The 15,065-nt window shown below is 40.1% G+C and overlaps 2 protein-coding genes and 1 long non-coding RNA gene across 3 annotated transcripts; 1 reads left to right on the forward strand and 2 right to left on the reverse strand.

Annotated features, from left to right (window-relative positions):
- Positions 1-23: 23 nt before the first annotated feature.
- LOC135344519 (uncharacterized) lies at positions 24-2,859 on the reverse strand. Its single transcript, XM_064541734.1, has 7 exons — positions 2,662-2,859; positions 2,441-2,581; positions 1,662-1,914; positions 1,153-1,547; positions 972-1,085; positions 666-887; positions 24-116 (listed from the first exon to the last, which is right to left on the reverse strand). Exons 1-7 carry the CDS (start codon positions 2,857-2,859, stop codon positions 24-26), a joined length of 1,416 nt encoding a protein of 471 aa, XP_064397804.1.
- A 456-nt stretch (positions 2,860-3,315) lies between these two features.
- LOC135344551 (uncharacterized) lies at positions 3,316-5,802 on the forward strand. The gene is made up of 6 exons (XM_064541776.1): positions 3,316-3,639; positions 3,785-3,890; positions 4,052-4,281; positions 4,728-4,929; positions 5,026-5,135; positions 5,406-5,802. Exons 1-6 carry the CDS (start codon positions 3,316-3,318, stop codon positions 5,784-5,786), a joined length of 1,353 nt encoding a protein of 450 aa, XP_064397846.1. The 3' UTR covers positions 5,787-5,802.
- LOC135344806 (uncharacterized) lies at positions 4,929-6,039 on the reverse strand. Its single transcript, XR_010397549.1, has 3 exons — positions 5,973-6,039; positions 5,424-5,720; positions 4,929-5,112 (listed from the first exon to the last, which is right to left on the reverse strand). It is a non-coding gene; the product is annotated as an uncharacterized LOC135344806 (long non-coding RNA).
- Positions 6,040-15,065: the final 9,026 nt, after the last annotated feature.

The raw sequence follows: 15,065 nt of genomic DNA on the forward strand, positions 1-15,065 counted from the left end.
AATGCATGCATGTGATTGTTAATTTACTTGCAAAAAGCCCTTTGCAGAGACTTTCTTGATCTGTAGCTGGTAGCTTCTTCCTTTAATTCGGCAAGGCTTAGCTCACTGCTTGAAACCTGGAAAATTAATAATTAACATTTAGAGCTGCATGGTTGTAGTATCCCGAACGTGTAGAGAGGGTTCTACTAGCCCTGATCATGCATAAGTGAAGTAAATACCGTATAGCGCGAAATGTTCGAGGGGCTTAATTTTCGCGGATTTCGTGGGTTAGAATTCTATACGAAAATTAAGTCCACGAAAATTGTTCTTTAATTAGAATTACCTGCTATCGTGCAAATATTTAAAGGCGTGGCTTCCGGTAAGCAGTCATTCCGCGAACATTGTGCAACGAAATGGTTTTTAGAGGCCAATCCACGAAATATAAGTGCCTCGAAAATTTCGCGCTATACGGTAAGTATACTAAGTTGGATAGAACACTTCCTCTATAGCCTATCAGATTGCAGGCAAACATGATCTAAAAAACTGTTACTATTAATTCATAACAACTTCAATGCAGATATAAATAGATTACGCTGTCAGGCTCCTATATTATACCTCTGCATGTACTTCTTTACACGTAACAATATTATTTTGTCTATAGAAAATCTTCTCAAGCGCTTGTATACCTTTGATAACATTTCCAGCTTGAACTCATCAGGAAGGCACTGGATTGGGCTAAAATTTTGCTGCTTAAACTCGGGCTTTGTAGTCAGAGATTTTGTTGAGAGGGTCTGGTCTTTCAGCTCCCCCTCCTCGTACAAGTTCATGACCGATACGGCCAATGCCCAGACTTCCTTAGTAAAGCTTGCCTGCTTAAAGATATTCTCCATTGTGCAGCGGCCCATATCCTAAGATTTGGACAAATATTATGAGCATGCATGGATCAGTTCTGTAAAGTACAATGTATATTAACAGACGAAATAGTATAATACCTGAGGTAAAATGCATCGCTTGCACACATCCTTCCATTCCACCGAGTCTTTTGGGGTTTCCTCCTCAGGAGCCTTACCGCACATTGAAAACAGTTTCGATCGGCAGGCCTCAAGCTATAATCATAGCAAAATGAATGAACACAGCTTATTTCTTAGAGGAATTTTGAATTCTTTAACTTACATAGTCCCGATGTGTCATCTTGTGGATAAAATGACTATTTGTGTTGTGGCGAGAGGCGAGCCTAAGTGCTTCATCGTCTGTCAGACCAACATACACCTCAGCAAGGACAGTCTGTAGCAACGTATTGTCTGGAGACTTGGCTGCTACTATCCTTCTTGCCAAGGCTGTATGCTGGCCTCCAAGCAGCTCGTACTTATAGGCGTCCACTCTGTTGGTGTCAAACACATCTATGCTCTCGACAGAAATGCACAGAACAGCAATCGGAGGTACACCTGGAGCAGAGGGATCCTTAGTGAACTTCTTCACTAGTTCCTCCACAAATACAGTGTCAACCGTTCTTAAACAGCGTTGTGTTTTGGGTTCTGAGAGGTTTCTCAGCTGGAGATCAATAGTTCCTGCATGCATGCATATACAATATCAAGTGAGAGAAGTTCAATTGTGCCTTGGTGCGCATGCGCAAGCAAGGTTGAAATTGCATGTGTGATACAGTTGGCACACATGCAGCTTACCAATCTTCTTGGTGAAGATCGCATCGTCCATAGTATCTTTGTGCTTCATCCTCTTTCTCGATACTTCCTCCTCCTGCTGACTTCTCTTTTCTCCAAGTTGGTGGCTGCCGTCTATGCTTTGGGTACTTGTCAATGAAGACAGCGGGTGGTCATCCTCAGAGTCACCACCATCAGACAACGCCTCCTCAGTTAGCAACTCCGAACTGGTGGGCAGGGGGCTTACAGGAACTAAGAAGCCTCGGTCAGAATTGAACTGTAGATAAAGTAAGAATATGTACATACATATAGCTGCTGTAACAATTCTAATACCTTATCAGGTTAGCTAGTGTAGATTATAAACACGAGGTTTGTATACAGTGCATGATGTCAAGATATAGAATTCACACGTACAAACATTGATTGCCATGCACTGATTGTATGTTCAACTGTTTTCCCACGCATGATGCATGCATGGGTATATAATATTATAAGCATGCATGCAGACAGCAATTTGAACGGTTATATATTGGTGGGTTAGCGATCATACATGAACTCTATACTATAATTATTAAGTAAACTTTATAATTATATAGAGTTATTATTATGTTAATTTTATGTGCAATGTATGTAAACAAGTGATGTACATGAAAAACGCATTGTACATCAATTATTACATTTTCCCTATCACAAGGATCTATATGACCCCCCCCCCATTATTCCTATGTGAAAACAGGGACTGTATCAACTGTTGTACACCTTAGCAATCACGCAGAAATGGGCAAGACACATTATTATGATACCTTTGTCAGTTGGTTGAAGACTTGAATGAAGTCGACTGCTCTCGCCCCAGGAGACAGCCTCAACAGTCGACAAAATGCTGATTTATTCCATTCAAACTCCTTCCGGTTCAGGAGCACAGTAGTCTTGCATTTAAATGTGACCTGTATGACCAATAAAAACCAGGATTATATCTGTGGTGCTTATTACTAAAATTACAACATTGTTATACATTATAGCTTACCTCAATGGCTTGATCTAGGTATTCTTTAACCTTATCACAAGTCTTTCTAGTAGAAGGAGTACCTATTGAATATACACTTTCCAAGACTGGGCGATTTGGGAGTTTGTAGCTCTTAATCCTTGCACCATTCTTGTACACAGTGATACCACTGACTCCACCCACGAGAAACTCAAAGTGCCACCTCTTGGTTGCAGGCATTCTTCACCTATGCTGTAAACTAGGGAGCTACAGTAGCTAAGCACGTACTACTAAGTGCAGCGCAGTGCAGTGCAGTTTTAAATGCAGCTGAATAGTGCTAGTCCATCGGCGCATGCGCAATAAAGTAGCCATGCGTGAACCCGCAGGTGTGATAGTTCAGTGCGCATGATTTGTGGCTTGCATGCATGCAATGATGAATGATTCATGTCCTCTCTATGATGGCAGTTATAGCCAAGACTCTCTCCTTATTGTGTCACCAGGGACAAGCAGTAAGCAAGACTCACAAACTAGCATCAGGGGTGCATGCACTCCTGCTAGCATAGCTAACAACAAGCAAGACTCTCTCCTCATTGTGTCTCCAGAACTCGAAACAAGCATAGTGCAAGACTCTCTCCTCATTGTGTCTCCAGAACTAGAACAAATCCACAACACAGTGTTACCATCATCATTGATGGCATGGATCAGCACAAGACCAATCTTCCTCGCCTCGCAAAGATCCCAAAGTCTGTGCAGGGATTGCTTCCTCTCAGAACACACGTCACTGGAGTGCTAGTACACACCCGGGCACCTCATGGAAAGTTAGCTCACGTCTACATTGACATGCTGCAATTCCCTCATGACTGCAACGTTACGATTCATGTGCTGCTCAAATCCTTGATTGCTCTAGATCATCTCCCACCAGTTCTCAACATCCAACTGGACAATACAGCAAAAGAAAACAAAAACAAGTTCTTCCTGGGGTTTTGCGCATTGTTGGTAGAACGAAAGATATTCACTAAGGTATCATTATAGTAATTATTACATAGCAACTGCATGCACTGCCCTGCCCTAATGACTATAATTATAATCATTCATGCACACATTGTCAATGCATGGTTGCCCATGCATGCATGCATATGACACTGTATACATTGTGCTATAATAGGTGCGGGTAAACTTCCTACCTGTTGGTCATACTCATGAGGACATTGACCAGCTTTTCTCAAGGATATCTAAGCAGCTCACTCTAAAAGGAGCTGAATCTTTACCAGGTAATAATTATGCATTCATAATTATACATGTAGTATGTAGGTATTATGCATGGTGGTCAATTATAATTATAGCTATAATTATACTTCCTATAAATTTATTAAGGTTGGTTTTGAATTGATTGTGACATTACATAATTATTGTTGCATGTATAATTGTACAGATCTCCAAAAGCAGATTACACAGTCAAGCACACCTACCCCAACGGTTGAGGTACTCAATACTATTTCTGATGTGAGGTCGTGGCTGGAACCTTGTATTGACGGACTAAATGGTCACTCTCTTCCACATTGCTTCAAATTCTTTTTAGAAGATGGGAAAGCTGTGATGTATTTCCGGCATTGGAGCAGTGATGCTTGGTGCAATGCTGATGTAGCAGTGAAACTACTTCTGGCAAGTCCGCATGTAATAACGTTTTTTTTGTCAGTGATCATAATAAATACCGTACAAGCACATGCATACTACATTATGTATGGCAACACACTTTGTGTTAGGGTGTATGCAGTTGTTATAATAATTAATAGCAGTTTTTTACAGACGCTGAAGTTCGAACCATAAGTATATTCTACAGCTCTCTAGGCCCTGATAATACACCCATTCGATTCTTGAATTCTTTAAAAAATTAATGTGCCTATTATGTTCATAAAAATTTGGATTTTGCACTATTATAGCGTAACATTTTTGAGGGTTAAATTTTTGCTGATTCGTGCATTTTACTGTAACAAAAATGGACAATGTATTTATCGACCTACACCTCTTAGGCTATAAATTAAGCTCATGCATTCGTATAGATCAAATTACACGCTTTTAACTTTACATGCAAAATGTTTACTGTGCAGGAGATTCCATGTGGCATTCCAAATAGAGTTCACCTGTCTGACAACAAGATAGACCTGCCACGTCTACACATAGATATTCCAAAGTTTTATTCTTGGATCTCTGATGATGCTCGTATTTGGTGGGAGCAATTTGATATGGACGCTGTCTACTCTGATGATGAATTTGGAATTACCCCCTGGCCCTTGCTACATCTCCAAGAAGGTGAGCAAACTCTCATTTCAATCAGAATTATATACGTAACACCATAATATACTTTACATTACGTATATCACTTATATTCTAATAATTATTACACAGTTCGTCAACTGGCCCAACTCCCAGCCTCAGGATCAGCAGATATGAGCTGTGATGCGCCTCAGAATACCCAGCTTCAAGCTCTATTTGCTGCAGAGAATGAAGAGTGCAATGTAAGCAATAATTATACGACAGTTCAGCACACCTATTGCACTTTCCCTAAATTTATAATAACCTAAATTTAGGTCACTTTGCATAATTCTTCAACTTAGGTATATACGTAATGCATATAAGTATATACACACAATTCCCTAAATTTAGGTCAATGTGTGCATGCACACACACAAATTATACCATCCCTAAATTTAGGTCACTGAGTAGGCTTCCTAAATTTAGGTTGCTTTGTTCACATGGTATCTACCTTCAAATTCAATGTCATACAGGTGTACACTGGCGCCTACCGAAAGCAATCACGGACAGACGTTAGGGAGGTGCAGGATTTAGCAGGTCTCAAGATTGATCAGTTGCTGGCAGTCAGAAGCTGTCCAAGCAGTAACATCGAGCCATGGATTGCTCAACTTCGATCGATCTCAGATTCAGAGGTAGGAGTTGTCTGGATGGAAGGGAAGTACAACAGCAAATGGAAAGTGGCAAGAAGACAGGATCCAGAAAACAAGAGGAAGCGAATTGAGTGGGAAGATTCAGTCACGAAATCCTCAATACTCTTGTACGATTTCCAGTTGACGTCCACCGGTCATCTACGTAAAAAGACAATAGAACATTTAAAGAGTGTATACCAAGAGCTAAAGCAAAGTAACACCTAATGTTGTGTATATTTCATTCTGTTTATCGTGATACAAAATATATCTCTGTTAGCTTCTCCAAATCTAGTATGCTAAACAGAGTCAATAAAAACAAGTTAACACAACCATGGAATACAACAATAACATAACAATGCAGATAAGATTTACAAATAGACAAAAAATCAAACAATTTTTGTTTCACTTAACTAATAAAACAGTGAATTCTATTCTGATCCTGCAAAAGAGAAAGGGAACTTTTAACAGTGAATGTGTTACTTGCAAAACATGTCATTTACTGATTGGCGTGCATGTGAGTTATTCACATGCATAATATAGCTGACGGTTCGAACCGTCAAGTGAATTGGTAGTGACAAATTGCAATTATTATAACTTTTTCTCCTGACAACAAATGCTGCATGCATGGTGATCTGCCACACAGGTCTAAGTAGTGCAAGGATTCCATGCAAAGGTCCTCATTTTATTAACCTGAGGCTATACATAATTATATAAAGCATACACCAGATTGCAAAATTGCAATAATTATAGTCACACTATAACAATGTATCTCTGATTGGCTGCTTCCATAACTTGGCCCTTGGTCAAAAACATTCACTAAGTATCATGCACAGCATGCAGACACACTAAGTTTGCACCCATATATAAACTATCCATATCAAGACTTTCATGCTGAGTGTTTGTTCATTTTAAGAGGATGTACAAAAGGTATCACTATATGGGGGGGGGGGGGGGGGAGTTTGGCTTTTCACCTCTCATTCTATCAGACTCAATGAAAGCACCACGGGTGGTGATGCCTCGGTGGAAGCTTTTTCGACATATAAAGCTATAAAACAATGATTGTTGCTTAAAAGGACGTTATACAGTTACTGTACAGCTATAGTTTAATTTTCAAACTTATAATAATAATTATAATAGGGGCCATGCAAAAAGTAAAGCCGACAGCCTTCAATTTTGCCAATATTCATGCAGATCAGATGCGATACTTACATTATGTAAGATGACTCCTACTGGACTACATGTACACAAGTTGCATGAATGATACCTTATTTCATCGTGCCATAGTGATACAATTCAATTAAACTTGTTTTAAATGAACTGTATAGACAGAACAGGAACCAACTATACCATTTTTGGAGTCCTAAACATAATATTATTATTGTGGTGGCACTGCATGTAAACACATACAACTTCAACTACTGTAAACACAACATAATGCGTACTAATTACAACGCCACTAACAATTTATTATGATTTTCCAGTGGCACACAAAAACTATAAAATTCCAGTTTGGCGTTTATAATTATTACAGTGACGCTTAGCAATAGAACGTATAGAATACTAGTTGCTGCATGGTTATTATAGATCAGTCGTACATGCATGTGACCTCGATTTAAGGCTGGGTTATAATTTCACCTACATCAGCAAATAATAATTTATACTTTTCTTGGCGCTCAATTAGTGTTTGCGATTATACGCCCAGTCCCCTAATAATCTTAAACTTCTTGCAGAAAAGCTAGGGTGGGCGTATTTATTATTTATGTGTTTTAACACTTAGATTGGTTATTATTTAGTTACCATAGTTTGTGTTAGGAATGTTTATGTAATCATCTCTGTTGAGTTTCCTGGAGCAGAGCCTCTCTTAGTAGTCTTTTGTTTTGTACTATAGTTCTTTGTTGTAAAGAGGCCCTGCGCGTCTCTGTGCACTATACCCTGCATGCATGTTCAGTTCTGTCAGTGTCTTTCTGTGATCTCTATTGTATTCTGAAACTCTGTCTAGTTTAACTTGCTCGTCGCTTACTAGCTATAGCTCAAACTGCTGTGCATCAGATCTCTTGCCAATAGTATTTCTCGAGGGTACAATGTGTGCTTAATTATCATGTTTGTGGTTTTATTGCATCTGGTATGGTTGGTTTTAATTAACAAGAAATGAGATTTACAGGAAGTGGTGTCACTTTAAAATAAGGATAGCTTTCCATCAGTGACAAACCAGAAACATGAATTTCATTAACAGTGGGCCTCAATGCTAGGAAACTTAAAAAGCAAGAAGTTTGGCCAGTTGCTAGTGTTTTTTGCTACACAGGTGAGCCTCAATTCCAGGCCTATAATACTATAAAGTAGATCCAATTATAGCCAGAACAATTATATTTTAGCTGCATGTGTTGTATTTATATTATAGCTATAGCACTGTAGTTGAGTTTGTGCCATTCAGTGCCTCCCCTCATTCTTATCTCATGTCCACAGGTTGTTTCTATACTAATGACATGAGGCTGTTAATAGGTGCCATAATAATATGTCTGCTTGTAACGCTCCAGACAGCCATCTCCCAAGACGTACGTTGCAGCCACTGTATACTACAACCTCGATTATCCGGCCCTCCATTATCTGGAACCTTGATTATCTGGCTTGACAATATTTTTTTTTTAATGGGCGTGTCCCTTAAATGCGCGCATGCGCATTGCAGCTGTTACCATGGAGATAGGCCTGCTTATCTTTTGCGCATGCGCAGACAACCATGCGGCACTGCTGTTTATCAATTAAGTGGGTGGATCAAGACGTGGTTTATCTAATTCGATTATCCGGCATATTCAGTTATCCGGCCTGCCTCTGGAACCAAGGTGTCTGGATAATCGAGATTTTACTGTATTGAGCTATAAGGCCACACCAAATTAATCTTATGTTACATATAACAATTATTTTAGTAGTCATGATCAGAGTTCAAATAGGCCACGTGATCTATCAAAACGCAGTGAGGTAGTGACTTGTTATGGTGTTGTGTGATTCTGTTAGTGGGTTTAATTACAGGAAGATACATCACACACTGCCCCTAATCCAGGTCACTGTGAGTAGTAAGCATAATAATTATAGTAAAACGACCACTAATTACGTTTGCGCAAACATTACCGGATAGGAAGCTACCTAGGAACATCCACAAACATGCACAACACCTCAGAATTAGCCCTTTGTTTACTACAGCTAAATCGCTTCTGACCCAATCTGAACCACCTGGATTAATTGGCTAATCCGGATTACAACCCGGTTTACACGAATGCGGATATATTTAATCTGAATTTCAACTTGGATTAAAGGCCTCGTGTAAATCCGGTGTCTGTTCCCCACCTTGCTGACACCCTTAACCTCCGCAAGCATCTTGTTCGTCAAAGAATGTCTATGGCCCAGTCCATACTCTTAGCCTGAGACCTGTGTTGTCAACCCAGGGTTTAATAGTAATACTTACTATTCAGGTCTTCGTCTGTCTATCCTTGCGGATCTCAGATTCGGTCTCAATTTCCAAAACCACCTCTTGAGGTCTGTGGTCTCACAACATTAAAGGTAGAACCTCCTGACTTTTTTGCCAATCTAACGGCTGATGTCCACCCAATCGCCACCAAGTCACGAAAGTAAAGTTAAAAGTGCAACGTCTACTTGGTGAAAGAATTATCAAATCTAGCAAACCTCCCTGGAGGGCTCAAGTTGTGGTTACCCACAATGAAAATCACAAGAACTATAAGAGAATAGTTATGGACTACTCGCAAACTATATCATTTCACTCTTCTGTATGCTTTTCCCTTACCCTAAATTGACGACACTGTCTATTCTATAGCCCAATATCGTGGTTTTTAGCACCATCGATCTACGCAGTGCATAGCAGTAGGTCGGTATTAAGGAAAATGACAAACCTTGCACGGCCTTCCAAGCTGGTGATGCATTGTATTAGTTCACACATATCATCAAGTACCCTTTGGGGTAACGAACGGAGTGGAATGTTTTCAGAGAATCGTGGCTGATGAAAGTGAAACGCCTACCTTTACAATCGTAGCCATAATTATGTGGAAAGACTCAAGAAGAGTACTACGAAAATATATATAGTGCACATGCGCTTTAAATTACCCGGTAATTGTACTACATGTGTTGTAATTTCCACTGCCGTTTTACGCAAGAGTCCATAATAAAAGAAAGATTGAATGAAGCATTACCTTATACCGTATAGCAGGTATATTTCGAATGTATATTATTAAACTGTCTCGGATGACTGTTAGAAAGGTTTTTTAATTTTTGCATGCATGCATATGCTAGTAAATTTAAATTTTCGCAGTAGATACTCAATCAGCGAAAACCACAAACATTTATACCCTCGAAATATATGGTAACTGACCAATCCAAGTGCCTGTGGAGCCGCCACTTGCCTCGAGGCAGGGGCGCTTAGCAATAGTGTTATTGCCAAATTATCCTTTGATCACGTTGTTCAGACAGCAAGTCACGTTACTTTCCTGTTGCACAGCGTTCGATACTCTCTCTCTCTCTCTTTTATTATGGATCTTGCTTATTATTGCAACGCTGCTTAATGGAAGTTTTAGCATTCACAATGACTAATTATAAAGGGGATTGAATGTGTGCATGCATATCGGAGTGTCACATAATAATCACATGACAGGTAAGGATACATACAATGACTGGAAGTACACTGTGGAGTACTCGGAATTTTCATTAGGGCTGGTGACTCCCATCGTGACCTTTGATCCGTACCTGAACCTTACGGGTCTGACAGGGGATGCTCTGTACGAGCTAGACATTGTGGCTAGGGGATTGAATGTCTCAGGAGACCGTCGGCTGTCAGTACCTCTCGTGTTCAGTACAAAGACAGAGGGTGAGTGCATGGGTGAAGCACAGTGCAATGTATGGTAGCGAAGTCGATTTTATTGTTCTATCTTCCCTCCAGCCAACCTTCAGTTTGTGGTGGCTACACAGTCTGGTGTCATAACAACGAACCTCGGCAACAACAATGCACCTCGCTGTGTAGACACAAGCAGTATTGGCTCCATTGGTGTGATATATAACTCTCACACTGACACGCCTACTGGGTCACTGACAGGAGCGTGGGAAATATCTTCTCTCAGATTGTAGGTGGCACGGTTACCATGTCATCCTATTTTGCCTCCAACGCGTTTGCCCTGCGGCTTGACTGAGTCACTAGGAGACTATTCTGGGTACAGGACGGGACAGAAGTAAGTAACTAGTTTATATAATTATGACTCATCGACACCCCCACCCCCCAGATTGATGCTTCAGTCATTATGCCTCGGTGCGCATGCGCAAGCGAGGTATACGGTAGTGTGTTTGTGTGTCTGTCTGTCTGTGTAGACTGCTACAGCTGCTCAAGGATGAATCAAGTGCAAGTAAGAGTTTCTATAGGCTTCTAGTCATGTTTACTTGGATTTTAATTCGTGGATTTGCAAAATAATGCTTCGTTCTCGAGTTATGCCTAGTTTTGCTTACTTGGAATGCCATTGCAGCCTTTTCAGAAGAGCACGTAGCCAAACTTGTTTACCGAGTGTTACTACTCTACTTAGTAGTTAGCTCTGCACTAGAACGCTAGCTATTGGTAGCTGCAAGAGTGAGGAAGAGAGCTGCAAGGCTCTGTTGATGGCAGCCATTAATTTTAGACTTGAACTTTTGGTATCGATCGTTTTTAACAACAATCATGGTCGATCATTACCCACTCTTTAAGTCTGCATGGCAGCAAAATGCAAAAATGTTCATCAGTATAAAAGCTATTAGTAGCTTCATGTTATGTATATATAGCTTTGGCATCTCCACCGAGGCATCAGCACCTGTGGTGCTTTCATTTCTTTATTTAGTATGGCGTCAGTTGAGGGTGAGAAGATCGGGAATGCGGAAGTGTTCCAAACATTCCCCACTGGAATCGATACCATAGCGATTGACGCTACTAATGGGTGAGCAGACATGCATGACTGCATGGCTCTATGTGTGTAGTATACTGTGTTACGCTTCGTGTGTAGCTATAATAATTATGTTATGCTATGTTTTGTTGATATTACCATCCAGTTTTGTGTGTAGTTGTATATTATTATTAACTCTGCTATAATATTTATGATTACCTTCAAGTTGTACGTGTTGTCACAGTCCTAATGCAATTTCTGACAATAAGCTCATGTAGAGTGTGTTAATTGTGTACTTTAGCTCGTGATGCTACTAAATTTGTCCATCTATTGTGCTGTTTGTTAGTTTAATGTATATAAGTGATGCCATGCATTTATTACGTGTTGGTATACATGTACTGGGTATATGTAACCGAGTGATCCAAATTAAATTACCGGTAGTAAGCCTATACTTTAAAATCAGCTTATATACTGAAGCCTACTTTAAAATCAGCTCATATGTAAATAGAACAGTCACAAGAACACAAAAACTAATGCTCACAAAAAAAAGTAACACTCAGTCTCTTTACCCTCCACGAGGTCAATCTCGTGACCTCTGTCGTCACTAACCACAAAAATAACAAAAACACACTACACAACTTAACATAATGAAAGCACCACAGGTGCTGATGCCTCGGTGGAGATGCCAAAGCTACATAACATAAAGCTACTAATTATAATAGCTTATTTTTTATAATTAGCATGCAAACTCAAAGAGTGGGTAATGATCGACCATGATTGTTGTTAAAAACGATCGATGCCAAAAGTTCAAGTCTAAAATTAATGGCGGCCATCAGCAGAGCCTTGCAGCTCTCTTCTCACTCTTGCAGCTACCAATAGCTAGTGTTCTAGTGCAGAGCTAACTACTAAGTAGAGTAGTAACACTCGGTAAACAAGTTTGGCTACGTGCTCTTCTGAAAAGGCTGCAATGACATTCCAAGTAAGCAAAACTAGGCATAACTCAAGAACGAAGCATTATTTTGCAAATCCACGAATTAAAATCCAAGAAAACATGACTAGAAGACTATAGAAACTCTTACTTGCACTTGATTCATCCTTGAGCAGCTGTAGCAGTCTACACACACATGCACACAGACACACAAACACACTACCGTATACCGCACAGGCTCGCTTGCGCATGCGCACTGAGGTATAATAACAGTTCAGTTCCAGTCTTTCACAGTATACATGCATGTACTGCACTGGTAATAATTACGTATTATGGTATCCTAAAGCCTGAGGTCTGAGGGACACTAGCTGAGATACCAAATGCACATGAGCTAATGATTTGGATCCCACTTTAGAGCTAGCAACCGTACAAGCATAATTATGCCTCGAGGCGTAGCCGCACGAGGGATACGGTAAAGCTGACTGTGTGCACGAGGGATACGGTAAAGCTGACTGTGTGTGTGTGTGTGTGTGTGTGTGTCTGTGTGTCTGTGTGTCTGTTCCAGCTGTAACTGCTCAACGGTTGCAACGCGACGAAAACTAACAGCTTCTATAGGCTTCTAGCCACGTTCTCTTGGATTTTGATTCGTGGATTAGCAAACTAAAGCTTCTTTCTCGAGTTATGGCTAGTTTGACTCACATTGAAGGCTGTTGCAGTCTCTTCAGAATCTTTCATAGCATCATCTGTCCGCACAAACTTTCTATTCAACATATGAGTTAGCCTTGCACTAAAGCGCTAGCTTTTTGTTAGCTACAATACTCAGAAAATACCTGTTAAAACAGCTAGCTAGCAGTCCATTTGTGAAATTGATCTCTTTGGACACACCCTTTAATTATTCCTATGGATGTAATGCGCATGCGCGCTCATTCCCCAGATCCAGATCCTCCTGGCAGAATCATATTTTTCTTGAGGGCCTGGTAAGCCACAAAACACTACTATAGATAACAATATGCATGTACACAAGTCTTTTCTTCTTAAATATTATAATTATACACTGCATGAACTACAGATCCAATTTTCTTCTTTCTTGAGGTCCTGGTATTAAAGCCACATAATACAACAATAGATGCATGTAATAAGTCTTTTCTTCTCAGTGACTTTATATAGATAAGCTAACTTTATGAAATAATTATGCACTTCCGCTTATAATTAATTGAAAACAAAATCTTCTTCTTTGTTGCTTCCTAGATCCTTGAGGTCCTGGTATAAGCAGCCACAAAACACAACAATGATACCATAATTATACAATTGCAAGTCAGTTTTAGACAGATTATTTTATACACTTTTTCCTCTTCTATACTTTCTCTTCTATACTTTTGAGCGAAAGCAAATCATGGCGAGAGGCATTAGCACAGCGCCAGCTTGAACACTAGTTATGTATAGGTAAATTTCATTGCCCTCATGCAGGCCTACATTACGACTGAACCAATATCTGAGTTCAATGTGTGCACGAGTAAAGCCGTATATATTAACCCCCGCCATATCATTGTGTATCATGTTGTATCAGAGGAGGGAGGACACGATTAACCTTAGCTCTAATTAGCTAATTATCACGACCTTTTAATTACATTCTTTGAACGATTCATCTTTTTTTCCTTTATAACCTCTACACATTGGACACAAGAGCTAGAGCCTTTTCTCCTACTGGAGGTACCCCTATGGCCAAGTTGTCAGGACCTAAAGGTAATAGGACCTATAAGAAGCACCTCAAGTACTCCTATCTCTAAGATCCCCGTGAGAAGCATCCCAGGCACTCTGATCTTGTCTCTGTGAGAAGCACTCTTGATCCTGGAGACAGGATCCCTATGAGGAGCACCCCAGGCACTCCTGTCTCCAAGATCCCTGTGAGACCCACCCCAGGCACTCCTGTCTCTGTGATAAAGCTGCAACATGGAATTGTTTAGTTCATGCAGAGTGTGAAGAACATCAATGACACTAACAGTCGCAGCTTCTAGCACCCCTTTATTTGTATGGTTTAAAAGGTCGCGATAATTAGCTAATTAGAGCTAAGGTTAATCGTGTCCTCCCTCCTCTGGTACAGACCTTTGCAGAGTTCTTGCAACTGCAGCAACATGCGGTAATTGGTGCCTCACGTGCTGCATATAATTATTGAGGTGTACATCCGGTCACACCCACACACGTAGTTTACCGCGAAAATGAGAAATTCAAAATTTAATAATGATGGCCACATCTTGTGAAAAAAGGAGATGCTCTGCGTATAGCGAAGATCTAAGATGGAGAATAGTTTGGCAGAAAGAAGGCCTAAGCCTTACTAATGACATGATAGCAAGAAATCTAAATATCCACAAATCAACAGTTTCAAGAATATTGTCTCTCTTTCATAGTACAAGTATACTGTCTGTAAGAAAGTGTATGCAAAAGAAAAAGCATATCGAAAGCTTACTACTCCAGTGATTTTAATGATTTTGCACCTTGTGCTAACCAAGCCTGGAATATATTTGCACGAGATACAAACTGAGGTTTCTAGTACACTGCTAGTAGATGTTGACACATCTACAATATGCAGGTGCCTTCATAAGAGTGGTTTCACACGACAAAAGTTGAAGATAACAGCTTCCCAACAAGATGCTTTTCGAAGAGAGCAATATTCCTCGG

Source organism: Halichondria panicea, chromosome 1 (assembly GCF_963675165.1).
Source record: "Halichondria panicea chromosome 1, odHalPani1.1, whole genome shotgun sequence".
Lineage (NCBI taxonomy): Eukaryota > Metazoa > Porifera > Demospongiae > Suberitida > Halichondriidae > Halichondria > Halichondria panicea.

Excerpts from the sequence above, each read along its gene's own strand:
- LOC135344519 (XM_064541734.1), bottom strand. The coding sequence starts at position 2,859 with ATGCCTGCAACCAAGAGGTGGCACTTTGAGTTTCTCGTGGGTGGAGTC. Across the intron at positions 1,915-2,440 it reads TCTTCAACCAACTGACAAAG|TTCAATTCTGACCGAGGCTT; the intron begins GTATCATAATAA and ends CTTTATCTACAG. Across the intron at positions 1,548-1,661 it reads GATCTTCACCAAGAAGATTG|GAACTATTGATCTCCAGCTG; the intron begins GTAAGCTGCATG and ends GCATGCATGCAG.
- LOC135344551 (XM_064541776.1), top strand. The coding sequence starts at position 3,316 with ATGGATCAGCACAAGACCAATCTTCCTCGCCTCGCAAAGATCCCAAAG. Across the intron at positions 3,891-4,051 it reads AGGAGCTGAATCTTTACCAG|ATCTCCAAAAGCAGATTACA; the intron begins GTAATAATTATG and ends ATAATTGTACAG. Across the intron at positions 4,930-5,025 it reads CTTGCTACATCTCCAAGAAG|TTCGTCAACTGGCCCAACTC; the intron begins GTGAGCAAACTC and ends ATTATTACACAG.